The 26,350-nt window shown below is 41.8% G+C and overlaps 1 protein-coding gene across 1 annotated transcript; it reads left to right on the top strand.

Moving 5' to 3' along the window:
- The first annotated feature begins 13,857 nt into the window (after window positions 1-13,857).
- On the top strand, window positions 13,858-15,815 carry LOC132220119 (RNA exonuclease 1 homolog). Its single transcript, XM_059673059.1, has one exon. The coding sequence runs from the start codon at window positions 13,858-13,860 to the stop codon at window positions 15,751-15,753; it is 1,896 nt and encodes a 631-aa protein (XP_059529042.1). The 3' UTR covers window positions 15,754-15,815.
- The last annotated feature ends 10,535 nt before the right edge of the window (window positions 15,816-26,350 follow it).

Here is a 26,350-nt window from a genome sequence, read left to right as displayed (position 1 = left end):
TTGCTAAACACAAAATAAGGCAGACTGGGAAACAAATACGGCCTGCTTTAAAATAAGGACTGTGGTTTACAACACAGAGGAACAGTGTATCGCAGGGAAACTCAACACTCTCCTGAATACCTGGCAGGACTAAAGGCGAGCCAGACTGAAGAATAGAAGAACCGAAGGACCTTCACTACTGCAATTTTTTTTTTCTTTTTTCACCTTTTAACTAAGAAACCAATTTTTTTTTCCTTTTTTTTTTTTGCTTTTTTCCTTTTTTTCCTTTCTTTCTTCTTCTTTTTCCATCACCTGATTTTACCCTTTTAATTACTACCTTCTTATTTTTAACCAGTATTATTACTGCTACCATTTTACCATTTTTTAAAGTGCCATTTTATTTTCTCTTTATTTTATTTTGGGATTAGTGTTCTCCATTCTATTTTCATCATTATATTATTGGTTGTTTCTAGTTTGCATCCATCTCCAGGGGAGCTGTTGCTGGAATTTGTTGGGATCAGTGGCGGTTCTATAGGAGTATTCTCCTCATATAAAAGTCTCTTCCCCTCTTCCACTTCATTCTCTCTTTTTGCTCTCTTTTTTCTTGCTTTTATTTCACCCCCTCCTTTTTCCCAATTTCATTTTTGCACTCCTTTTTCTTGTCCCTACTTTTCTTTTCTTTTTTCTCTTTTATCTACCTTCTTCCTTATCCCCTAATTCTCTTAATTCGGGTGGTCACCTTTATTTGGGGTTGTTAATACCGTGAATATATTTGTGTTTAGTGCCTGGTATGTGGTGCCTTGTTGTGTTGTATTTTGTGCCTTTAAATCAACGCAGCAGATCCAAGCAACAGCAGCCTCCTGAGCACCCCAACCTCTGCTGAGGAACAGCAGCTGTACATGAAATCTCCCCCCACCAGCCAGAATAGCCACCACAGCTGTGAACAGCACCCACCATAGGAGCTGCTGCCAACTGAAGAGCAGTGCTACCACAACCGCCCGAAGAGAAACCACAGACCAAGGAGTCACTGCCACCCAGAGAGCAGCCACTGAATGACTCAATGTCTAGATATGTCAGTGAGATCAAACATGGGTAGACAAAGAAACCCCCAAAGGAAAAAGAAGGAGGACTCTCCAGAAAAGCAGCTAAGTAATACAGAGGCATGCAACATGACAGAAAAAGAATTCAGAATAAGGGTCCTAGAGTGCATAAACCGGATGGAGGAAAAAATCGACAACCTCTGCAAGAAGCAAGAAGAAACAGATGAAAAAATCAATAACATATGGAAGAAGCTAGAAGAAACAGATGAAAAAATCAACAACTTAAGTAAGACCCAAGAAGAAATGAAGAGTGATATAGCTGCAATGAAAAACACCATTGAAAGTATCAACAGTAGACTAGGAGAAGCGGAGGACCGAATTAGTGAATTAGAAGACAAGGAAGCAAAACACACCCAAAATGTACTGCAATTGGAGAAAAAAATTAAAAGACAGGAGGAGAGCCTAAGGGAGCTTTGGGACAACATGAAACGAAACAACATATGAATAATAGGGGTACCAGAACAACAGAAAGATGAACAAGGATTAGAAAACCTATTGGAAGAAATAATATCAGAAAACTTCCCTGAGGTGGGGAAGAAAAAAGTCACACAAGCCCAGAGAGTCCCAAACAAGGTGAACCCGAAAAGACCCACACCAAGACACATCATAATTACCATGGAAAATGTTCAGGACAAAGAGAGAGTCTTACAGGCTGCAAGAGAGAGACGGAAAGTGACATACAAAGGATCCCCCATCAGATTATCAAATGATTTCTCAACAGAAACACATCAGGCCAGAAAAGAATGGACAGAAATTTACAAAGTGATGCAAAGCAAAGGACTGAATCCAAGAATACTCTATCCAGCAAGGCTATCATTCAAAATTGAAGGGGAAATAAGAAGCTTCACAGACAAAAAAAGGCTAAGGGAGTTTATCACCACCAAGCCAGCAATGCAAGGAATGCTAAAGGGACTGGTATAAAAATAAGAAATAAAAAGCTCAGAAAGAAAACAGCCACACAAAAAAAGAAATGGCTACAAACAATACCTTTCAGTAATAACTTTAAACATAAACGGACTAAATGCTCCAAACAAAAGACATCGAGTGGCTGAATGGATAAAAAAACATGACCCATACATCTGCTGTCTACAAGAAACCCACCTCATTAGAAGGGACTCACACAGACTGAAAGTGAAAGGATGGAAAAATATCTTTCAGGCAAATAAAAAGGAAAAGAAAGCTGGTGTAGCAATACTTATATCAGACAAAATAGACCTCCAAGTGAAGGCCATAACAAGAGATAAGGAAGGCCACTTCATAATACTAAAAGGATCAATACAACAAGAAGATATAACCCTGGTAAACATATATGCACCCAATGCAGGAGCACCCAAATTCATAAAAAAACTCCTGGAAGATATCAAAAGAGAGATCGACAACAATACAATCATAGTAGGGGACTTTAATACACCACTGACAGCACTGGATAAGCCCTCTAAACAAACAATCAGCAAAGATACAGCAATCCTAAATGACTCACTAGATCAGATGGACTTAATAGACATCTTCAGAACACTTCACCCCAAAGCCAGGGAATATACATTCTACTCAAATGCTCATAAGACATATTCAAAAATAGACCATATATTGGGTCACAAGCAAAGTATCCCCAAATGCAAGAAGATTGAAATCATAAAAAGCATCTTCGCAGACCACGATGGCATAATATTAGAAATAAACTACAATAAAAACAACCCAAAATACTCAAATACCTGGAAGCTGAATAGCATGCTATTATATATTGATTGGGTTACCAATGAGATCAAAGAAGAAATTAAAAACATCCTGGAAACTAATGACAATGAAAACACAACAATCCAAAACCTATGGGACACAATGAAAGCAGTCCTGAGAGGGAAGTTTATAGCTCTACAGGCCTATCTCAAAAAACAAGAAAAAATGGTAGTAAATCATCTAACTCTACAACTCAAAGAATTATAAAGAGAGCAACAAGAAAACCCCAGAGTGAGCAGAAGGAAGGAGATAATAAAGATTAGAGCAGAAATAAATGACATAGAGACCAAAAAAACAATACAGAAAATCAATGAAACCAAGAGCTGGATCTTTGAAAGGATAAACAAGATTGACAAACCTCTAGCCAGGCTCACCAAGAAGCAAAGAGAGAGGACCCAAATAAACAAAATCAGAAATGATAGAGGCGAAATAACAACAGAGCCCACAGAAATACAAATGATTGTTAAAAAATACTATGGACAGCTCTACTCCAACAAACTAGACAACCTGGAGGAAATGGACAAATTCCTAGAAAAATACAACATTCCAAAACTCAATCAGGAAGAATCTAAAAATATCAACAGGCCAATAACTATGGAAGAAATTGAAGCAGTCATCAAAAAGCTTCCATCAAACAAAAGCCCAGGACCAGACGGCTTTACAGGGGAGTTTTACCAAACATTCAAGGAAGAACTAAAACCTATCCTCCTCAGACTACTACAAAAAATACAAGAGGAAGGAACACTTCCAAGCTCATTCTATGAAGCCAGCACCACCCTAATACCAAAACCAGGTAAAGACAACACAATGAAAGAGAATTACAGGCCAATATCCCTCATGAACATAGATGCCAAAATCCTCAACAAAATCTTAGCAAATTGGATCCAGCAGTACATCAGAAAGATCATACACCATGACCAAGTAGGATTTATCCCAGCAATGCAAGGATGGTACAATATCTGCAAATCAATAAACGTGATACATCACATAAACAAATTGAAAGAAAAAAACCACATGGTCATATAAATTGATGCAGAAAAAGCATTTGACAAAATTCAACACCCATTTTTGATAAAAACTCTCAGTAAGACGGGAGTAGAAGGATCATACCTCAACATAATAAAAGCCATATATGACAGGCCCACAGCCAGCATCATACTCAATGGACAAAAACTAACACCATTTCCCCTAAGAACAGGAACAAGACAGGGATGCCCCCTCTCACCACTCCTGCTCAACATAGTACTGGAAGTGTTAGCCATTGCAATTTGGCAAGAAGAAGAAATAAAAGGCATCCAAATTGGAAAAGAGGAAGTAAAACTGTCCTTATTTGCAGACGACATGATATTATACATACAAAACCCTAGAGACTCCATCAAAAAGCTACTAGACTTAATACATGAATTTGGCAATGTGGCAGGATACAAAATTAACCCCAAGAAATCTGAGGCATTTCTATACACCAATAGTGAACTTTCAGAAAGAGAGATTATAAAAACAACCCCGTTTACCATCGCACCAAAAAAATTAAGCTACCTAGGAATAAACTTAACTAAAGAGGTAAAAGACCTCTTCTCAGAAAACTACAGGACGTTGAAAAGAGAGATAGAGGAAGACATAAACAGATGGAAGAACATACCGTGTTCATGGATTGGTAGAATCAACATCATTAAAATGTCCATACTACCCAAAGCAATCTATAAATTCAATGCACTTCCCATTAAAATACCAATGGCATACTTCATAGATCTAGAACGAACTCTCCAAAAATTCATCTGGAATAAAAAAAAGACCCCGAATAGCTGCAGCAATCCTGAAAAAGAACAAAGTAGGTGGGATCTCAATACCAGATATCAAGATGTATTACAAAGCCACTGTTCTCAAAACTGCCTGGTACTGGCGCAAGAATAGGCATATAGATCAATGGAATAGAACAGAGAGCCCAGAAATCGGCCCGAACCAATATGCTCAATTAATATTTGACAAAGGAGGCAAGAACATACAATGGAGCCAAGATAGTCTCTTCAATAAATGGTGTTGGGAAAATTGGACAGATATATGCAAGAAAATGAAACTAGACCACCAACTTACACCATACACAAAAATAAACTCAAAATGGATAAAGGACTTAAATGTACGACAGGAAACCATAAAAATTCTAGAAGAATCCAAAGGCAACAAAATCTCAGACATATGCCGAAGCAATTTCTTCACTGATACAGCTCCTAGGGCACTTGAAACTAAAGAGAAAATGAACAAATGGGACTACATCAAAATAAAAAGCTTCTGCACAGCAAAAGAAACCATCAACAAAACAACAACAAAACCCACTGTGTGGGAAAACATATTTGCCAATGTCATATCTGATAAGGGCCTAATCTCCAAAATTTATAGGGAACTCATACAACTTAACAAAAGGAAGATAAACAATCCAATCAAAAACTGGGCAAAGGACCTAAATAGACACCTTTGAAAAAAGGACACTCAGAAAGCCAAGAGACATATGAAAACATGCTCAAAGTCACTAATCATCCGAGAGATGCAAATCAAAACAACAATGAGGTACCATCTCACACCTGTCAGACTGGCTATCATCAACAAATCAACAAACGACAAGTGCTGGAGAGGATGTGGAGAAAAAGGAACACTTGTGCACTGCTGGTGGGAATGCAGACTGGTGCAGCCACTATGGAAGACAGTATGGAGTTTCCTTAAAAAACTAAAAATGGAACTCCCATTTGACCCTGTGATCCCACTTCTAGGAATATATCCCAAGAAACCAGAAACACCAATCAGAAAGGATATATGCACCCCTATGCCCCGACCCACGGGACAACAACGGGGGAAGAGGAGACACCCTAGGAGAATGAAACAAACAAGGGACACGAAAGAATGGAGGCAAGACAAGTCCTGATCAAGCCTCCCACTTTATTCTCACAATGGCAGAATATATACTGTTTTAGCGAAGGGGGGTGGGTAAAGGGGTCTATGGGCAGTAACCTATTACTAGAGATTTATTAGGCTCCTGATGGCTGTGCTTATCAGCGGAGATGTGTGATTTAGCAGGCTCCCGATGGCTGTGTGTTTATCAGTGGGGATGTGTGATTTAGCGGCTGTGTGAGGGTAGTTTATCTTTAACTGCTGGCCAATTTGCAAGACATAGGTGGTTTCTGGTAATTAGGAGTTTCTGGAGGAACCAGAAACTTATAGTTTTTAAGATGGCTTTGTCTAAGCCAATATTTCTAATGGCTTCCAACAATTCCTCCCTTTTTCTTTATTAAGGGTGGGATTTAACCGACTGGGGGAGTAGGGACCTGGTTCCTCCCGTGGGATGGTGGGATCCCACCGTCAGTGGCTCTTGGTATCTTTTGGGGAGGAGAGGCAGAGCCGATAGTTATGTATAGATACCAACCTCTATGCAAACCAGGTGTGCTCACAGGGAAATCCAGAGGCGGTCGAAAATTTTTGTGACCTTCCCTTGCAGTGCTTTGCCGTGCACCCAGGTCGGTGCCCATGCCTTTCTCCTTCTATGGGGAGTAGGCAAGCATCCCTCTGGCGTCATGCTGTCCCCGCAGGGAGGGAGTTCTAGCAGTCATTATAATCACATTCACGGTCTAACATGGCTAAACGATGGTAGTGTACCTGAATGGGTTTGGCCAGGACGCTATCAACCTGCTGTTTTACAAAGTCTGTTAATTTTCTAAAAGCCCAGGGGCCAAAAGCTAGGATTAGGAGAAGGCTTATAAGGGGGCCGAGAACAGGAAGCAGGTAGGGTAGGAGTCCATTTAAGCCGCTCCAAAGGGGGTTCTCGAATAATTCTCTCGTCTCTTCACTAGATCTTCTTGTAACTTCTTTATCTTGTCTCGGACGATCCCGGATTTGTTGGCATAGAAGCAGCATCGTTCCTGTAGGGCTAAGCATATTCCTCCCTGTTCTGCTGTGAGCAAATCTAACCCTCTTCTATTTTGTAGTACTACTTCAGCTAATGAATCTATTTGATCTTGGAGATCATTGATAGTGCCTGAGAGAGCTTGGACATCATCAATTAGATGGTTAGATAATTTATTATAGGTGTGTAATGCTGTCCCTAATCCGGCGGAACCAGTAGCTACAGCTACTTTTGGCAAAAAAAAAAAAAAAAGGTCAAGAGAGGTCAATACAGAATGCTTAAGTGCCTTCCCCAGGAGGCCCTCCAAACAGTGGAAAGGAATAAATCCCTTCATGTAAAACATTCAAATTCATTTGTAAATTTGTTTGGGATAAATGCACAAGATACTGTTGTAAAGCATCAAAAATTATTAATGAAACTTGTAGAATAATACCATGTAAGAATATTCTTTGCACTAGGTCATGACAACTTAATTTTAAACTCAAGGTCTGGAATGAGGAACCTAGTTTAAAAAAAAAAAAAGAAATGTACAGAAGCAGAGACAGTATGCTATCTAAATTACAGTTCTGGGTAAACACATTATCTAAAGTCCTTGGGTAATAAAGGAAAAATGTGCCTTCTAAGACATATGAAACTTACAGTTTTTACCCGAATTATTACCATACTTCACTTTACCATGACCCAGGTGGTCTCTGGGCTGTTGGTTGTCTGGTTTGTCTTCCTCCTGCTGGATTACACTTGGAGAACTTTACCTTAAAAAAGAAAACTCTTTCTTTTTTACACCAAGTAACCTATAGGTTACGTCTTGGATGTTGACTGATAGTGCCCCAAGGCCATGTATTCCAAGTCAAAGTCATTAAACATTTATGGTGACTGTACTTATTTTCAGATCTGGTATTTTAACAGCAAATCATTAGGTTATCCTGTAAATATTAGTGGACGATATTTCAAAATTTTTAAATTTCTCCTTTTTATTAAATTTAAAATAATATTTTTAAACAGCATTCCCTTTCAGCTTATTTGCATATACAGAGGGATCATGGGAAGCCTTCAGTAACCTTTTTAGAAGAATTTTACTTTATTAGGATTCAATTGCTTACAAAGATTAGTAAATTTAAGTAAGTATTTTTTTAAAAAGCAAAGCAAGTAAATTTAGTATTTAGTAAACTTCTGATTCACAAGGGGCAAACGCTGCACCACTTCCAGCCTAATTTAAAATGCAGGACAGAAGTTCTCTCACTGCTGACACAGCTGATTCTCATAGCCACTTGGCCTGGAGGTCAAACCCTCCCTGGGATTAGCTACAACAATCAAGGTTTAACTATAAGACTGCGAACAAAGACCACTAGGGGGTGTACCAAGGAAGCATAACAAAATGCGGAGACAAAGAAACAGGACAAAATTGTCAATGGAAGATATAGAGTTCAGAACCACACTTTTAAGGTCTCTCAAGAACTGTTTAGAAGCTGCCGATAAACTTAATGAGATCTACAAGAAAACTAATGAGACCCTCGATGTTATATTGGGGAACCAACTAGAAATTAAGCATACACGGACTGAAATAACGAATATTATACAGACTCCCGACAGCAGACCAGAGGAGCGCAAGAATCAAGTCAATGATTTTAAATGGGAGGAAGAAAAAAACACCCAACTGGAAAAGCAAAATGAAAAAAGAATCCAAAAATGCGAGGATAGTGTAAGGAGCCTCTGGGACAGCTTCAAGCGCACCAACATCAGAATTATAGGGGTGCCAGAAGATGAGAGAGAGCAAGATATTGAAAACCTATTTGAAGAAATAATGACAGAAAACTTCTCCCACCTGGTGAAAGAAATGGACTTACAGGTCCAAGAAGCGTGGAGAACCCCAAACAAAAGGAATCCAAAGAGGACCACACCAAGACACATCATAATTAAAATGCCAAGAGCAAAAGATAAAGAGAGAATCTTAAAAACAGCAAGAGAAAGTAACTCAGTTACCTACAAGGGAATACCCATACGACTGTCAGCTGATTTCTCAACAGAAACTTTGCAGGCCAGAAGGGAGTGGCAAGAAATATTCAAAGTGATGAATACCAAGAACCTACAACCAAGATTACTTTATCCAGCAAAGCTATCATTCAGAATTGAAGGTCAGATAAAGAGCTTCACAGATAAGGAAAAGCTAAAGGAGTTCATCACCACCAAACCAGGATTATATGAAATGCTGAAAGGTATCCTTTAAGAAGAGGAAGAGGAAGAAAAAGGTAAAGATACAAATTATGAACAACAAATATGCATCTATCAACAAGTGAATCTAAGAATCAAGTGAATAAATAATCTGATGAACAGAATGAACTGGTGATTATAATAGAATCAGGGACATAGAAAGGGAATGGACTGACTATTCTTGGGGGGGAAAGGGGTGTGGGAGATGTGGGAAGAGACTGGACAAAAATCGTGCACCAATGGATGAGGACAGTGGGTGGGGAGTGAGGGCAGAGGGTGGGGCGGGAACTGGGAGGAGGGGAGCTATGGGGGGGAAAAAAGAGGAACAAATGTAATAATCTGAACAATAAAGATTTAATTAAAAAAAATAAATAAAAATAAAATGCAGCAGCAAGTGGCTTTTGTTATTTCAAATTACATCTTAAAATTCCACTGCTGTATTCTAAGAAATATTAAACAAAATAACTTGTTTTGCCCTTTCTCAGAGGCAAAAACTTAAAATATATTTATTAATTTTTATTTGATAAAACTTTCCATGTGATTTCAAGTATACTAAATTTGGCTAAATTAAAATATCCTTTAAAAAGAGAGAATAAACCTTTGAAAACATTTCAGGGCCCGTGAAATTTCTCAAAGTCATTCCTTGGTTATAGTTTTGAAATCCAACTTAAAAAGACCATCAAATTATATATATATGTATATATGATTTAAAATTATATACTTCTTATAATTATTAAGAGATATTAATCAAATTTAAACTGGTTTTTGTATTAAAAATTTTTCAGTTGAGATCATAAAATTAATCCTTTTTTAAATCAGACCAATGAGTAACATATTTTGAATTCCTAATCATTTAAGAGAAAACGCATTTTATTTTTTCAAAAACAAGTTATACTTTAGATATTTAATTAATTTCTCCCGATTCAATTTGCACTTTAAACTTTCAGAGCTTACAAGTCAAATATTAGCAGTTCTTTGGTTAACTACACTTTTATATTTTTAAGAATAAATTTTAAAATCTAATAATTAACTTTAAACCATGTTTTTCCTGCACGGGGAAACTGAGAAGCGAACTTGTAGGTATTACAAAATGACTACTGGTGGAAAGCTGATTTCAAAGGAGCCACCTTTTGGCTGCTTGACCTTTTCTGGGAAGGTCGCTAGCAAAAGGTGTAGCCATTGAAATGCAAATTAACATTCCTAAAGATGGCTGCTGGCGGGAATTGGATTATCTAAATGCTAGTAGGGGAAGGGCATGTCTACCACTCCCTCCACCAAAAAAGGGTGTGGCTTTAAACTTTTTTAATGGCAAGAAAAGAGACTTTTACATTTAAGGATACATTTCAAATAAAATATAAGGCATTTTCAATTAATAGATTAACTTCTATCATCTAGACTTCATACTAGGCATACTCAGATCAACATTTTAGTATTATAAATCTCAATACTTTTAGATGATTTGAACTTAAAAGTTTTAAGTTTCCAGCCAATAAGCCTGGCATAGCTGCTTAATTACTTGATTATCAACTTCCTGGTGGTACTTGCCTCAGGGCGGGAAATTTCAAAAGAGCTACTTTGAATCGCCTTGGGAAACCAGCCTGCATTTCTTTCTCAGGTTCATCTTTGCCATTTTTAAGACCAAAACAGTCTCGGGTTTTTATTCTGTACACAGCAAAAGGTCAAGTTCAGCTCAAAACTATGCGCACTCGTTTTTAAACTGGCCTTTTCCCTTTACATGTGCATAGAAATCCCGGATACATTTTTAAATTTGTAAAAGCTTTTCAGTTGCAAGAAGGACTTTAATTTTAGAATACTTGGGGAGGGGGCGTCCACACTGGATCGCCACATGTTCCCTCTTCCCTTCCCCCACACCCTGCTTTTGGGGGAAGTTTCAGCAAATGACTCAGATGGCGTATTTTTCCCAAAGTCATGCTTATAGAAAAAGACATTTTAAATTTTTTCCTATTTTGCTTTCTAAAGTCATGGCTAGCACCCAAGGTTATCTTAGCCAAAGTTAGGTTGTCATAAGATGTTCTCCGGTAATTTTTAAATAAAACATTAAGTAATCTCATTGCGGGAGAGCTTGTAACTCTGCTCTCTCTTGCCACCTTTGAATCTCTCCACACCAGAGGCGGACTCAACAGCGGGGTTTCATTTCTTATTACAGATTTTAGATTCCAAATACAAATTAAGATAAGAAAACACATTAAGATGACGATGGCACTATTTTTTCAGCCTGATTTTAAGGAATACCTTTTAATATTCCAATTTCTTTATAATTTGGCCTTTTTGCACAGGTGATTCTATTAACGGCAAATTAAACGTTTCAGGATTAGGACATGGAGGTGGAGGGAGCCATGAAGGCCATTTCTCCCATTTTTTTTTCTTTCTGCTCCTCTTAAGGAGTGGAGGGTGCAAGGGGGAGGAGATCCATCCTCCTTGACCTCTCCTAAAGCCTCTAGGAAATGAAATGCGTGTTCCACAAGGGGAAACAATTTTTGGCAAGTTCTGATTAACTTTTTGGCAAACTTTTAAGATTTAATGTACCTTTTTCAAGAAACCAAGGGTTATGTTCTATAATAACATGCAAAAACTATAAAAGATTTCCTTCTAAAATTTTAACACTTTAAACATGCAAATCAAAAGTCTATAATAAACCATGAGCAAAGGTCAGTGACGAAAGTGAAAAAATTCCTTAAATCTTTCTTTTTAACCCGAAATCCTCGAGCCTTGAGGGACTCCCTGAGCCCTCTGAGAAATTCTTAAATCTTTCTTTTTTAACCTGAAATCCTCACGCCTTGAGGGACTCCCTGAGCCCTCTGAGAAATTCTTAAATCTTTTTCTTAACCCTTACTCCCCATGTCCTGAGGGACTCCCTGAGCCCATCTAGAAATACTTCATGAGAGTTCAACGAGTTGCCCATTATTTTGGCTGGGTAGTTCTCAAGATTTCCTCCTCCACGTAAGCCTCTGGGACGTATAAACCCCGTGCCAGGTCAGCTGGGAATTTCTTAAATCTCTGGTGATCCTTATGTAACCGCTCTCCTTTTACCTTACGGCCTCTGCTCGCGTGTCATAGGTTGGGATGTATAAGCCCCATACCAGGAATGGCAACCACTAAGACTTAGCGAGCTCAGAGTTTGCCAGAGAGGGCGACACAGGTCTGGCCAGAGAAGAATTACTTTTCCCAGTGATTCAGAGTTTTCACTGCCGGTGTCGGGTACCCTTCACTCTTCCCCGAACGGTGAGGTGAAGTGCTTATTAGTGGACTGGAGGGAGATCAGGAAAACTAAAAAAGCCAGCCAAAGGGGGAGAAGGCTCTCAAGAGGTATTTTGAAATTCTTGTTTGAAAAGTTTCGTCTGCTTACCTTCACAACAATCTGTCTCACGGGCGGGCGAAACCGTGGCGATCAAGATGCCGAGTCTTCACTCGCGAGTCAATACTGCGCGGCGACTCTAAGGGGTGCCTGGCCAGGCGCTTCAAGCAGACGTTCTCGCAGGGGGTCCCCAAGTTGCCATGTTGAGCGCCAGACTGCCCCGGCCTGCGGGACAACAACGGGGGAACGAGGAGACACCCTAGGAGAATGAGACAAACAAGGGACACGAAAGAATGGAGGCAAGACAAGTCCTGATCAAGCCTCCCACTTTATTCTCACAATGGCAGGATATATACTGTTTTAGGGAAGGGGGGTGGGTAAAGGGGTCTATGGGCAGTAACCTATTACTAGAGATTTATTAGGCTCCTGATGGCTGTGCTTATCAGCGGAGATGTGTGATTTAGCAGGCTCCCGATGGCTGTGTGTTTATCAGTGGGGATGTGTGATTTAGCGGCTGTGTGAGGGTAGTTTATCTTTAACTGCTGGCCAATTTGCAAGACATAGGTGGTTTCTGGTAATTAGGAGTTTCTGGAGGAACCAGAACTTATAGTTTTTAAGATGGCTTTGTCTAAGCCAATATTTCTAATGGCTCCCAACACCCCTATGTTCATAGCAGCACAATTCAGCATAGCTAAGATCTGGAAACAGCTTAAGTGCCCATCAGTAGATGAATGGATTAGAAAACTGTGGTACATCTACACGATGGAATACTATGCTGCTCTAAAAAGGAAGGAACTCTTACCATTTGCAACAGCATGGATGGAACTGGAGAGCATTATGCTAAGTGAAATAAGCCAGTCAATGAAGGAAAAATACCACATGATCTCACTCATTCATGGATAATAGAGACCATTATAAACCTTTGAACAATAATAGATACAGAGGCAGAGCTGCCTCAAACAGATTGTCAAACTGCAGTGGGAAGGCCGGGGAGGATTGGGGGGCAGGAGGTAGGGGGGTAAGAGATCAACCAAAGGACTTGTATGCATGCATATAAGCATAACCAATGGACATAAGACACTGGGGGATAGGGGAGGCTAGGGGACTGTCTAGGGCGGGGGGGAAAAATGGACACATATGTAATACCCTTTGTAATACTTTAAGCAAAAAAATTTAAAAAAGAATTGTTAAAAAAAAAAAAAGAACAGTATGCCATATACACCAGCTCCCTTGAAACATATGCTGTGCAGATGTTTCTTCCCTTCAGCGACTGTGTCAAGCAGCAAGGATAGACCGGCTTCCGGCACTCAGTGACCTGGCACTAGGAGAACTAAGTGGAGGATGGGGCCCACCCTCTGCACTCAGAGCTCCCTCCTGTTGATTTGGTCCCAAGGGAGCTCTGGGATTCTAGAAGCCAGTCCAGAGAATATTGGATTAAGTAGGGTGGGATCAGTGTGTGCATCTGACTCCAGGTGCCCTGGGTTCTGAAAACCAATCTAGGGAAGATGAGACCAAGTAGGATTCATTGGCTGAGCGAGTTAATCTGCTTGGAGACAGGCTTTCCGCTTATATAAGGGCTGAAGGCATCCAGCCTAGACCATTAGACACCAGAGCCCAGAAGAGCAAGAACCATGTCGCCACCCGGGAAAAGTGAAGCAGCGCGAGCTCCAGCTCTCCTGAGAGCCACGGCACCGAGCTGGTTTCCTCCTGGCCATCGGCAAGCTCAGGAGGCCGAGCTGGGTGCCTCCTGCCCTGTCCCAACCCTGGTGCACTGGCCTTCCTGCCAGTGGCCCTGCCATCAACCTATTTGCCCTGGCGGCCTGCTCCCGGTGCCCCCCATATACTCCTGGGCCCCCATATATCTCATCATCCAGCCAGAGTCCATGAGGAGAGGCCTGGCCCCCCGCACCCGGCTACCCACCGCCCAGGAGCTGTGTGACCTGCCGCAGGGAGCAGACAAGCCTCCCATGGAGTCAGCCAGCCTGACCCAGGCTGCCCAGGATCCGGCCCCTAAGTCCCCTTCCATCCACCTCTCAGCTGCCAGAGACAAGAGGAGGATTGCCCGCGACACCATGCCCTGCCTGGCTGCAGGTGCCAAGAGGCGCTTCCTGGCCAGCAGCAGCAGCAGCCCTCCTCCCAAGGCCCAGGGGTTGGGCAGCAAGCTCCCAGAGGCCCATGCCCCATCAGGCCAGGCGTCCAAGGCCACCAGCACTGTGCCTCCCAAACTCGTAACCCGCGGCCCACCTGAGCAGAGTTCTCAGAAGCCCGTTCCTCCAAAAGAGTGTGGGGGCAAAGTGCCCGCCATCACCCGTCAACGCCACCTCAGCCTCTTTATGGACAAGGGTCTCAAGTTCTGCTCCTCTACCCAGGATGCCACAGAGAAGGAGCTGAAGGAGGAGAAGGCGGTCTACCACCAGAGCCCCAGCAAGAGGATGGACTGGGACGTGGCCGCAAACACCTTTTACAAGATGCAGGGCCTGGAACCTGGCCCTGGAGCCTGTCTCCACAAGACCCGGGACAGAGGGGCTGTGTTCCAGGAGGTGGTGCTGGGGGGCAAGTTGGCCGCCCAGACCAGCTTCTCACTCCAGTGCCCAAACAGCCCCCCTGAAGAGGATCCTTTGCAAGGGGCCGCCCTGTACCAGCGCCTCAAGGAGCACCTGCTAACCCAGGCCCAGCTCAAGGAGAATGGCTACCCCTTCGCGCACCCCAAGAGGCCAGGGGGCGCTATCCTCTTCACCGCCCAGGAGAAGCCGCCCCAAGATGCCTCTTGCAGGCTGTGCTGCCGCTGTGGCACCCAGTACCTCGTGGCCCCCTCGGGCCACTGTGTGCACCAGGAAGAATGTCACTACCACTGGGGGCGGCTGCGCCCCACTCCAGCGGCTGGGGGCTGGGAGATTCAGTACACGTGCTGCTCGGCCCCCATCGGCTCCCCTGGCTGCCAGGTGGCCCAGCAGCACGTGCAGGACGGCCGCCAGCAGGACCTGCAGGGCTTCGTGCAGACCTTGGACAAAGAGCTGCCCGCAGGGGCTCACCCCGGCATCTACGCCCTGGACTGTGAGATGTGCTACACCACCGCTGGCCTGGAGCTGACCCGCGTCAGCGTGGTGGACAGCGCCCTGCGCCTGGTGTACGACACCTTCGTCAGGCCGGACCGCGACATCATCGACTACAATACCAGGTTTTCCAGAGTCACCGCGGCTGACCTGGCCCACACCAGCACCTCCATCCGCGACGTCCAGGCCGCCCTGCTGACGCTCTTCAATGCCCGCACCATCCTCATCGGACACAGCCTGCAGAGCGACCTGCTGGCCTTGAAGCTCATCCACGGCACCGTGCTGGACACATCGGTGCTCTTCCCGCACCGCTGCGGCCTCCCCTACAAGCGCTCCCTTCGTAACCTCACGGCTCACTACCTCGGACACGTCATCCAGGACCGCATGGATGGCCACAGCTCCAGCGAGGACGCCAGCTCCTGCATGCGCCTGGTCATCTGGAAGATGGGACAAGACGCCGAGACTGAGCGCTGACCGCAGCCCAGCATTTTGTGGACAGGACTATGACTTTGGAAAGAGCTTTGTGATCACATATATCTCTTGCCCCACATGTCTAACAATAAAGGAATCATTCAGTAAAAAAAAAAAAAAAAAAAAAAAAAAGCAGAAAAATCCAAACTTGGCAGGAAAGTGGAATAACAGAAGAAACATAGCAAGAGATGAGCCAAAAAGTGCTGTAAAATTTCATGAATTAGCTATTTTCCATTCAGAATTTCTGGTTATCATGACAGGGGCTGAGCTAACCTCTTCTTTGCAAAGCCATACCAAATCCATACTTCACAGTATTTTCAAGACTTCCTTCTGCCTCAAACTCCTGTCCTTTCCATGGGCCTCAGCTGCCCCAGGGGTCCTGCCCTCACTCCTTGTTAAAACTGATTCATGCCCTAGTCCTGGCCCATCCTCACTGCTTTATCCTCTCTCACTCCATGTCTTCACTCAGCTTAGTTCTAAATGATGGCAGTGTCTTCACTCCAGTCTACCTGTGTACAGGTCTCTACCACCATTCATTCCCATGAATGCATGTTCTATAAGTAAATCACCCACTTTCCTCACCAGCATTCCTCCACTTGAACTAGAAAAGGCATCCCATTAAACCTGTTGGTCAAATGAAGTCTAGTTTTTCCTTTCAATAGGGTTATGTTTTCTCTCATCTCCTAAAAACCCTACAGGGGTGGATGGAAAGGTCTGGGTGTTTTTCATTCCTCATTGCTAATTACAGACCACTGTTCCAATTGAACGATAATATTTTTGTTTCCACTCAGTCACTCAAGGACAATGATGAAAAGTGGGCCAAAGGACTTGTGCTAAATGAATGTTGTTCTTGGCTGAATAATGGTCTCCAAAGATTCCAGGTCTTAATCCCTGGAACCTTTGAATGTTACCTTTTATGAAAAAAAAAAAAAAAAAGGGGTGGGGGGGCCATTGCAGATGAGATTAAGTTAAGAATTTTAGGAGGAGAAGAGGATCCTGCGTTATCAAGGTGGGCCCTAGGGGCATAACATTTTAGGGAGATATGAGACGGAAAAGGAGGGCAATGTGACCACTGAAGCAGGATCCTGCATTGCTGGTTCTGGGGTGGAAGGACACACAAGCCAAAGCATGTGAGGAATGACGCTCACATGCTGGAAAAAGCAAGGAAACATTTCCCCTTGGGTCTCTGGAGGGAGTATGGCTTTGCCAATACATTGATTCCAGCCCAGAACTATAAGAGAATAAAAGTGGGTTGTTTAAGCCACCAAATTTTGTGGTAATTTGCTATAGTAGCCATTGAAAACTGATGCAGAACTCTAGGATAACTTCTAATAGGGAAATTTGGGAGGTAGGTGGGATTAAAGAGAGGTGGTATTTGAGTTCTCCCTAAACACTGCTACTGCTGAATTAATCTCTCTAAAAATATAACACCAATCATATTCTTAATCCTCCTTAAAACCATCTGTAGATTTATTTTTTTTTAATTTTGGCTAACTATTCAAAGGCCTAATTTCCTCCAAATTCAGCCCTTTAGCTCCCTGTTCATCTTTTTACACCAAACCAGGCACACTTGCATCCATATGCAATTCCATCTCCACATTTGGACCTTTGGTCATCTTGCTCCTTCAGCCTTGTTGCCTCCCTCTCAGCCACCATACCTCACATGTCCATCAAACTTAACCACATGCCACATCCTCATGAACTCTTTCCTGATTACTTCTACAGAACTCATTTTCTCTCTCCTCTGAATGCCTGAAGTATTTTATGATTCCTCTCTCCTGTTCCCCTATTATACCCAACTTTTCCTTAGATTTGTAGGTCATAGTAGTTGAATGCATACACTCTGGAGACAGATTTCCTGAAGTTGAATTATTATATGAACTACAGGCCCGGGTGGGGTCCCTCTGCCTTGCCTGTGGGAATCAGGCCAAAACCAGCTCTCCGACATCCCCCAAGGGGTCTCGGATTGCGAGAGGGCGGTTCTCGGATGATGCACCCCAGAATCAGGCTCCCTCCTCTCTGGTTCTGGGTGTGTCACCCGAGAACTACAGCTGCCAAGTCACCGCAGCTTAGGAGTTCCTGCATTGAGTGTCTGCCTCCTGGTGGTCATTGCATGTCATAGCTATCAGTCAGATGGCCGAACGGTCAGACGGTCACTTAGGCTTTTATAGATAGATAGATAGATAGATAGATAGATAGATAGATAGATATAGATATGTAGATATTTACTAGATTTACTAGATGAGTGACCTTGAGCAAGTTACATAATCTTTCTGTGCTTCCACTTCTTCATAAAGATTAAAAGAGTTCATGAAATCAGTGTCTCACACATTGAACAAGTTCAATAAGGCCACCTATTGTTTTTAATTCTGCATTATCTTGCCTTTTAACTGTAAGTTCCTTAATGGGAAGACCCTACATCTTACATATTTTTATGTTCTCCCTAGTTCCCTCTGTCAATGCATTGCATTGAGTAGGTGCTCAGTAAACTAGTTTTAAAGAAACAGGCAAGAGACCATGTCCTGGGTAAGACAATGAAGAGATGTCAAAGGAAGAAATGCAATCAATATTAAGGAAGAATTAACACTCTCTTTACTTTCTTATGTGCTGTATACTGCTCATTTCACTGTAACTTGCTTCAATTTTACCTGTGCTACTGGGACTGCCATCAAAGATCACCAATGGCTTCTTACATGTTGAATTCAAGGACATGTTGTAGGTCTTACTTTACTGCTGGTCACTTCCTTTACCTGGAATCTCTCTTCTCTTTTTTACTCTGTTTACATCACATTCTGTTGGTTTTCCTCAAATCTCACTGACTACCTTTCCTGGTCCTTTTGTGGGTTCTTCTTCTCTCCGTAGTTCTAATATTGTGTACACAAGGGTTTAATGTGAGATTATTTCCTCTTGTTCTACATATTCTTTCTAAAAATGATTACACTCTTGATTTTTACTACTCCCCATATGCCAGACACTGATAACTTCTATATTTATACTTAACGTAGGTATCTCTCTTGGACTTCAGACTCAAATATCCAGCTGAGTGATGGACAGCTCATCCTTGATATTCTATAAATATCTCAAATTCCAGAGCATATACCAAAAATAGCACATTACCTTCTTTTCCACTAAACTATCCTTCTTTTTGTATATTTTCATTTCTATTGGGGTACTACTATTCACCCAGACACCAAGGGTAAGTCATGACCCTATCTCTCACTCAAATCCCATATCTAATCAATCACTAAGTTCCACTGATTTCATGAGCTAAACATTTGTTGGATTCATCCTCAAACAACTGTCCTTCCTACCATTGTCGTAGGTCAGCATCATATCTGACCTGGCTTTCTACATGAACATTCTAATGTTTCATTCCCCTTGAATCCTTTGTCCTGACAGCTTCAAGGGTGCTCACCTGTGTAGCACATGCTTAAACCTCTGCCTAACAGGCCATGCATGGCTCCCATTTCTACAGATTAAGATGCTATTTAACATGGTATTTGTTTCCCTAGTTTGGCCCTGGCCTGTCTCTTCAGGCTCCTTCTCTGTGCTCCCTGCCTCACTTTATACTTCAAGACACAGGGCAACCTTCAGTGCCTTCCCCCATGGCATACAATATCCCATCATTGGCCCTTCTGACTGAAACAACTCCCATTTATTTTGGCTAACTCCTCCTAGAAGACTCAGTTCAGGCAGAACTGTGGGTAAGGTGAAAAAAACTGGGGTATGTTCCAGAAGCTGGGAGCACCAGACCAAGCTCAAACGCTTGATGAGGTCTGTCTGGAAAGGGGAACTCCTCCATCCCATCGGCAGTGGCCACATGCTTTTGTTTCCTGAGGCTGCTATAATGAATTCCCACAAATTTAGTAGGTGAAACAACACAAGAGAAGTATCTTACACTTCTGCAGGTGAGAAGCCCAACACAGGTTTCACTGGGCTCACACCCAGGTTTCTGCAGGCTGTGTTCCTTTCTGAAGGCTCCATACACCTCCTTGCTCATTCAGATTGTTGGCAGAATCCTGTTCCTTCTGGCTGGAGGAATAGGCCTCCTTTTCTTGTGGCTGTCAGGTGAGGGTCATTCACAAGTTGTAGAAGCCACTCACATTCCTTGGCTTGTGGCCCTGCTCCCACATCTCCAAAGCTAGCAGTGATAGGTCAGTTCCCCTCATACATCTAATCTCTCCTCTTTCTTCTTCCCTCTCATCTCTCTGTCCCTTTCCCTTCTGCTTCATCAGATTTTAAGAGCTCATGTGATTAGACTTGGATCACCTGGATAATCCAAGAAAATCTCTCCTTTTTTAAAAATATGTTTCTATTGATTTCAGAGAGGAAGGAAGAAGGAGAGGGAGATAGAAACATCAATGACAAGAGAGAATCATTGATTGGCTGCCTCCTGCATGCCTCCTACTAGGGAATGAGCTTGCAACCCAGGCATGTGCCCTTGACTGGAATTGAACCAGGGACCCTTCAGTCTGCAGGCGGATGCTCTATCCATTGAGCCAAACCGGCTAGGGAAAAATCTCTCCTTCTTAAGGTCCTTGACATTAATCATCTCTGCAAGTCCCTTTGTCATGGAAGGTAACAGTCACAGGTTCCAGAAGGCCATTATTTTCCCTACTACACTAGGGCTGGGACAAACAATCAATGGAAGCCTGAGATCATTTGATTCGAATTCTTTGTCCACAGTATTCATATATTATAATTTTCCTTTGTATTATTTTATTATTTACATTTCTAACTCTAACTTTGTAAATTAAATCCAATGGGTAAAGGAAGGGACTGAGCTGTTTCTGGTTCATTCAGTGGGTACTTCCACAAATGCTAGTTGTGCAAATACCTCTCTCTGCATATACCTGGAGGTCTTATGCAAGGAGGCATTCCCAAGTGTGCCAGCTATGGAAGAGCATCCGGAAAGCCATTCAGAAGGTCAAAAGGGGAGTTCCAGGATTTAACATTTAAAACATTAGCTAAAGATTTAACAAGGTTAAATAAACTTCTGAGAAAAGAACCCACTTTATGATGGCTAGCCACAGAAGAAAGCAAACAGGTATTTTTTTAATTACAGCAAATAAAAACAAAAGCTATATTGTGTTAGGAGAAATGTTCATTCTTAAGATTATCAACCAATAAAGATTCATATTATTTTCTATAAACATTAAAGCAAAAACAATTGAGTTTATTGTTACCTTTACTAATGCTTATGAATTATTTGCTGTGTTAATATTTATTTGCTGAATTATCTCCTTTGTTTAGGGAATTATTAGGACTCCTTAAACATTGTACCTTTATCTTTAAGGGGCTTAGGAAACAATGTACTTTAATTTTCTGCCCTCTAGTGACAAAAATAATGCACTCATCCTTTTATATTGAACAAAACTACATGATTTTTAGTATCTGCAAACAAAATCATATTAGAGAATTTGGGAACAGAAAATATGATGAATTTGGCTATGATTAATATGCTAAACTTTAGTGCAATAAATGCCATTTTTTATTGCGCACAAATTTTTAGTCAGAGTCTGATGAAAAACTTAAAATTGTTAAGTAAAAGTCAATGTTTTGTTTCTAGCTACCACTTGGCTACCTATGACCTGTATCTTTATAATTAAAGAGTGTATACTATAGAAAATTGATACTTCAAAAATTTTTAATCTTAAGTATCAGAATTGAAGGAATTCTGAATACTAAAAATGACCCCCAACAGTGTATTAATTTGAATCTTAAACCCTGGCAATAGTCAGGTAGATAACCAGCCTGAGGGTGTAAAATAATAAAAGTAGCTGATTGTTATAATTGGGCTAAATAAGGCAGAATTGCTAGGTTTGATTAAGTGTGATGTTAAACATTTTTGGCATCCTAATTATTGACTGCATCATTGCTTTCGTTTTCTAAACATTTTGGCATTACTAGGGCACAGGAACGGGTATGGCATTTGTGCTATTAATTTATCATCAACAAATGTATCGACCATCTACTCTTTGCCATTCTCTCTTTGGTGCTAAATGACTGAACTCACAGATGAAGGAACTCATTCAGCATGCCACACTCCCAGGCCTCGTTGGAGCTCTGGCGCCTGCTTCCTGAAAGGGTGACATGAGGGTCTAGATGGAAATGCAAACAAGCTGCAGGGCCAGCTATTTCTGTGGCCACTATTCACTGGCAGTCACAGTGGTTCTGCAGCGCCTCTCTGTCCCAAGCATAGAATGGTATATGAGTTATCCACTGGCATTCCATGTAACTGCCCTTCGTGAATAACTGGGGTGGGGGCTGGGAGGTGGGGCGAGGGATCTTATCTGCATGTGATAGAATATGAGTTAGGGACCGGCACACCCCATGGTGGGCTCTTACTCACTGCACATTTGCTGTGGGCCAGATTCTACATCAGCATCTCTCCATCTGACAATAGCCTGGTCAGGTGGGTGTTAACATCCTCACTTACAGAGGAGTAAGTGGTGGAGAGAGAGACTAACCCAAGGGTACACTTGGAACCCAGGTCTGTCTAGCTCCTAAGCTTGTCATTTTTCTATCACTGAATGCTGATATTATAATTTTCTTAAAAAGAGAAAAATTACTGATATCGGCTTTAATTTAGACATGAGGAACAGAAAGTTTCAATGGTATTATATTCAGTGCATAGGGAGAAACAATACATGACAGGAGGGGAAACTGAGGGAAGTAGAAAACCAAAATTCTTCTTCCAACAAAACAAACCAATGATTAAAAAAACTAGGGAAAACTCCAACCCAGCTAAGGCAAGGTTTATTATTTTCATTTAAGAGATTAGGAAACTAAGGCTCGGAATTTTTTAAAAAGGTAAAAAAAAAAATTGAAATATTTTGCTCCCAGTCAATTGCTAAATGGCAAAATTGGGACCCAACACAGGTTCACACTGTTACCACTCTACCACATGCTTTTTTTTTTTTTTATCTTAAATTGCCACACAAGTATAGCCTCCTAACTTCTAGGTAGAATAATTTTAGTATGATTGAAAGAAAGTAAAAATTTTAAATTTATTTAGAAATCTTGGTCCTGACTATCCACTGTCTTTGAAGAATGTCCATTGTCATGTTTCAAAACAGGGGCACCTCTCAGCAGGTCATGCCCTCTGACTTCCAGAAGTAGTTGTTCTGTTCAGCTGTCCAGTTATTTGGCCACTGGGGCTTCCTGAAGGCAGTCCTTGTTAGCCACTTCATCTTCTTACAGGGCAATGGGAACAGAATTTCTTCTTAGGAGGAACATTGTTTTTGCTTGGAAGGTCTCGATAAGATTTGGGGACAGAGGACATCCCAGTAATGGCAGGACCAAGGCTTTGCAGGAAAGTCCATGTGGCCCTTCTGAGACTTGGCAGGAATTCTGCTTTGCTCTTGTCAGGGAGGAAGAGAAAAGACGGCTGTGGAGCTGATAAGATAGAGCCTAGGACAGTGATGGCGAACCTTTTGAGCTCAGCGTGTCAGCATTTTGAAAAACCCTAACTTAACTCTGGTGCTGTGTCACATATAGAAATTTTTTGATATTTGCAACCATAGTAAAACAAAGACTTATATTTTTTATATTTATTTTATATATTTAAATGCCATTTAACAAAGAAAAATCAACCAAAAAAATGAGTTCACGTGTCACCTCTGACACGCGTGTCATAGGTTCGCCATCACTCACCTAGGACAACCAGAAAGGACAGTGAAAGTCCACAGTGGTGGGTGGCCAACAGATGCCTGAAGAGCAGTGACGCCTGAAGACCAGGGGTGTCTGTTGACATGGTTTATGTCTCCTCTAAGAAACTTTGATGAGTCACGGGCATGGAAACCTTCTCCTAGAATCCTTCTCACGACCCTTTCTAGGCAGCCCCCATGTATCTTAAGAGTTTGCACTGAGCCAGATCCTCCCTGCCACCCCTGTTCCTCACCTGCTGCCTCTTGACCCAAGTTCAGACTAGATCCAAAGACAACATGGTTTCATGTAACAACAGATCTCATGACCAGACTAGGACAGTAACAAATCCACCTACTTGAAAAAATAGATCTCACTTAAAGGGAACACTGGGCACTTAGAGAAAATGAGGTGAAGAACATTCAAGGAAAGAGGAAAGGAGTGTGATAAGCCACAGACATTTTGTAAACCAATCCAAAACTGGCACAGGAGCAGGAAATAATGGCGGCGGGGACTTCCGCTATCTGAACGCTTGCCAGGGTTCTTTTCCTGCCAAGAATGGAGCATCTGAAAATGTATTGATTTTTTTCTTAATGACAATTTGATCTCTCCAAAGCCATAACAAGCAGCTAGAGAAACGGCTGCTACTAAATTAATTCTGGTCAATAAGAAAGCTTGTAAGTGGCAGGTCTAATGAACTGCAAATGCTGTCTCCCCTTCTGCAGATCTCTCACTATGAAGACGGAGGGTTTGGGTTTGGGTGCAGGTAAGGAAGGTACTTTTAGAGCTTGGTACACTTTGCTAGCAGGGGTTGGGGGTGGCGGCTGGGAGTGCCACCGAAGCTAGCCGATGACACATGGTGGCTCTAAAGAGAGGCGTCCGAACACCGGGTAGAGAGACACCACATGGGATGAAAGAGAATGACTAGACAGTCTCAACCTATTTAATATATAATAATAGTAAACCTACAAAATAAGGCGCAAACCTCACTATATATTCTTTCCTCCTGCTCTACCAAAAGGCCCTGTTGTCTGGACCCAGAATTTAGCCTGTGCTACTGCAGCAATAGTGAAGGTATGTCATGGCCTGGCCTACCTGGTGTGGGAAGTCCAGGAAATTATCCACCATTTATTTCCACAAAAGGATACATTCTGAGTTCCAATTAGTCAACTTTGCAATACATTTTTGGAATACAATCAAATTATAAATCGGGAACTTCCTGTAGCTTTCCTGTGTGCCAATGCATGTAATCCTTTTTAAAATGCACATTAAGCCCAGCTGGTGTTGCAGTGGTTGATTTGACCTATAAACCAGGAAGTCATGGTTTGATGTCCAGTTAGGGTACATGCCTTGGTTGCAGGCTCAATCCATAGTAGGGGGCATGCAAGAGGCAGCCAATCAATGATTCTCTCTCATCATTGATGTTTTCTATCTCTCTCTCCCTCTCCCTTCCTCTCTGAAATCAATAAAAATATTTTTTTTAAATGCACATTAAGCAGTCATTCAGCAAAAATTTGAAATTCATGTATACTGATGAAAATAATGCTATTTATCCAATTTTAGGGGTGCATGGAAGGTGTGTTGGTTGGGCTGGTATTTCTGGGTTAATAGTTAAAGGAGACTAACTCAATGCAAAATAATGCCGAAAGGCCAATTATAATTTCAAAATTCTAAATGGCATGTCTATTTTAGTTTTAAGAGGTTCCTTATCTATAATAATAAAAGCGTAATATGCTAATTAGACTGGACATCCTTCCTGATGAAGCTGGGGCTGTGAGGGAAGCCCGGGTCCGGGGTGCCTGAGGGAAGCCAGTGCCGGCAGCTGGGGGAAGGGAGGCCTACTCTTGCATGAATTTTGTGCATCAGGCCTCTAGTATAGTTATAGGATTGAATTTAGTTCTGCACTTTTGGAAAGTTCTCAATTTTTTTTTTCTTTGTAAGCTTAACATACATCAATCTTTTTACTCACTTCTCTCATTGGCTCCCATTCCTGTATGTTTTGGCTTAAACTTTCCCATAGTGCATAGCTGTGGTTGTAAAAATCATTTGCAGTGGCTTAAAAATTTTACAAGGAGATGTATAATATTAAATGTTATGTTTTATCACATTCACAAGGCTGGGTTTCCAAACCATATATTAAAGAAACAAGAAGACTCATTACAAATTTCTAAATTGTAGTTTTTATCATACTACTTTTATTCTATCCATTTGTATTCTTTTACATCTGACATCTGCTGGAAATCTGTTTGTCAATTAAAGTTGAAGTTTATACTTTCTTTTAGCACTGTCTATTGATGGATTTTGCTATTTCCAAACAAGTAAGAATGCTGATCTCTGAAACCTTTTTTATTTAATAACATTGCACCTCATTCTATTAGAGGTATAAATCACCCTTTCCCTGAAATCATCTGGAAAGAGAAGACAGGGTTATGCAGACTGAAATAATGTTTTAAAATATCTTAAATAAATACCTCCCAATCACAGTGTCAGGACAGTGTGTGTGGAGGGAAGTGAGGGGCGTTAAGGCCAGTGCTGGGGTGGTGGCAACTCTGAAAGATCTGTGGGACCCAAAGCATATTCTTTTTTTTTTTTGTTTTAAATATATTTTATTGATTTTTTACAGAGAGGAAGGGAGAGGGATAGAGAATTAGAAACATCGATGAGAGAGAAACATTGATCAGCTGCCTCCTGCACACTCCCCACTGGGGATGTGCCCGCAACCAAGGTACATGCCCTTGACCGGAATCGAACCTGGGGCCCTTGAGTCCGCAGGCCGATGCTCTATCCACTGAGCCAAACCGGTTAGGGCCCAAAGCATATTCTTTACTGGTGGACACCTGAAGCCTTCCTCTCACACAGTCACTTCATGGGTCGCATTATCTCAGAAAGTGATTGTTTAAATCTTCCACTTGCAGGAAGAGAGAGGTCTAACTTTTCAGAACAACACACAGCT

The sequence above is a fragment of the Myotis daubentonii genome, chromosome 17 (assembly GCF_963259705.1).
Source record: "Myotis daubentonii chromosome 17, mMyoDau2.1, whole genome shotgun sequence".
NCBI classification, from domain to species: Eukaryota; Metazoa; Chordata; class Mammalia; order Chiroptera; family Vespertilionidae; genus Myotis; species Myotis daubentonii.
The sequence above is the reverse complement of the archived record's forward strand: the minus strand, read 5'-3'. Positions and strand labels throughout refer to the sequence as shown.

Bases quoted from the DNA above. Each gene is read 5' to 3' on its own strand.
- LOC132220119 (XM_059673059.1), top strand. From the start codon at position 13,858: ATGTCGCCACCCGGGAAAAGTGAAGCAGCGCGAGCTCCAGCTCTCCTG.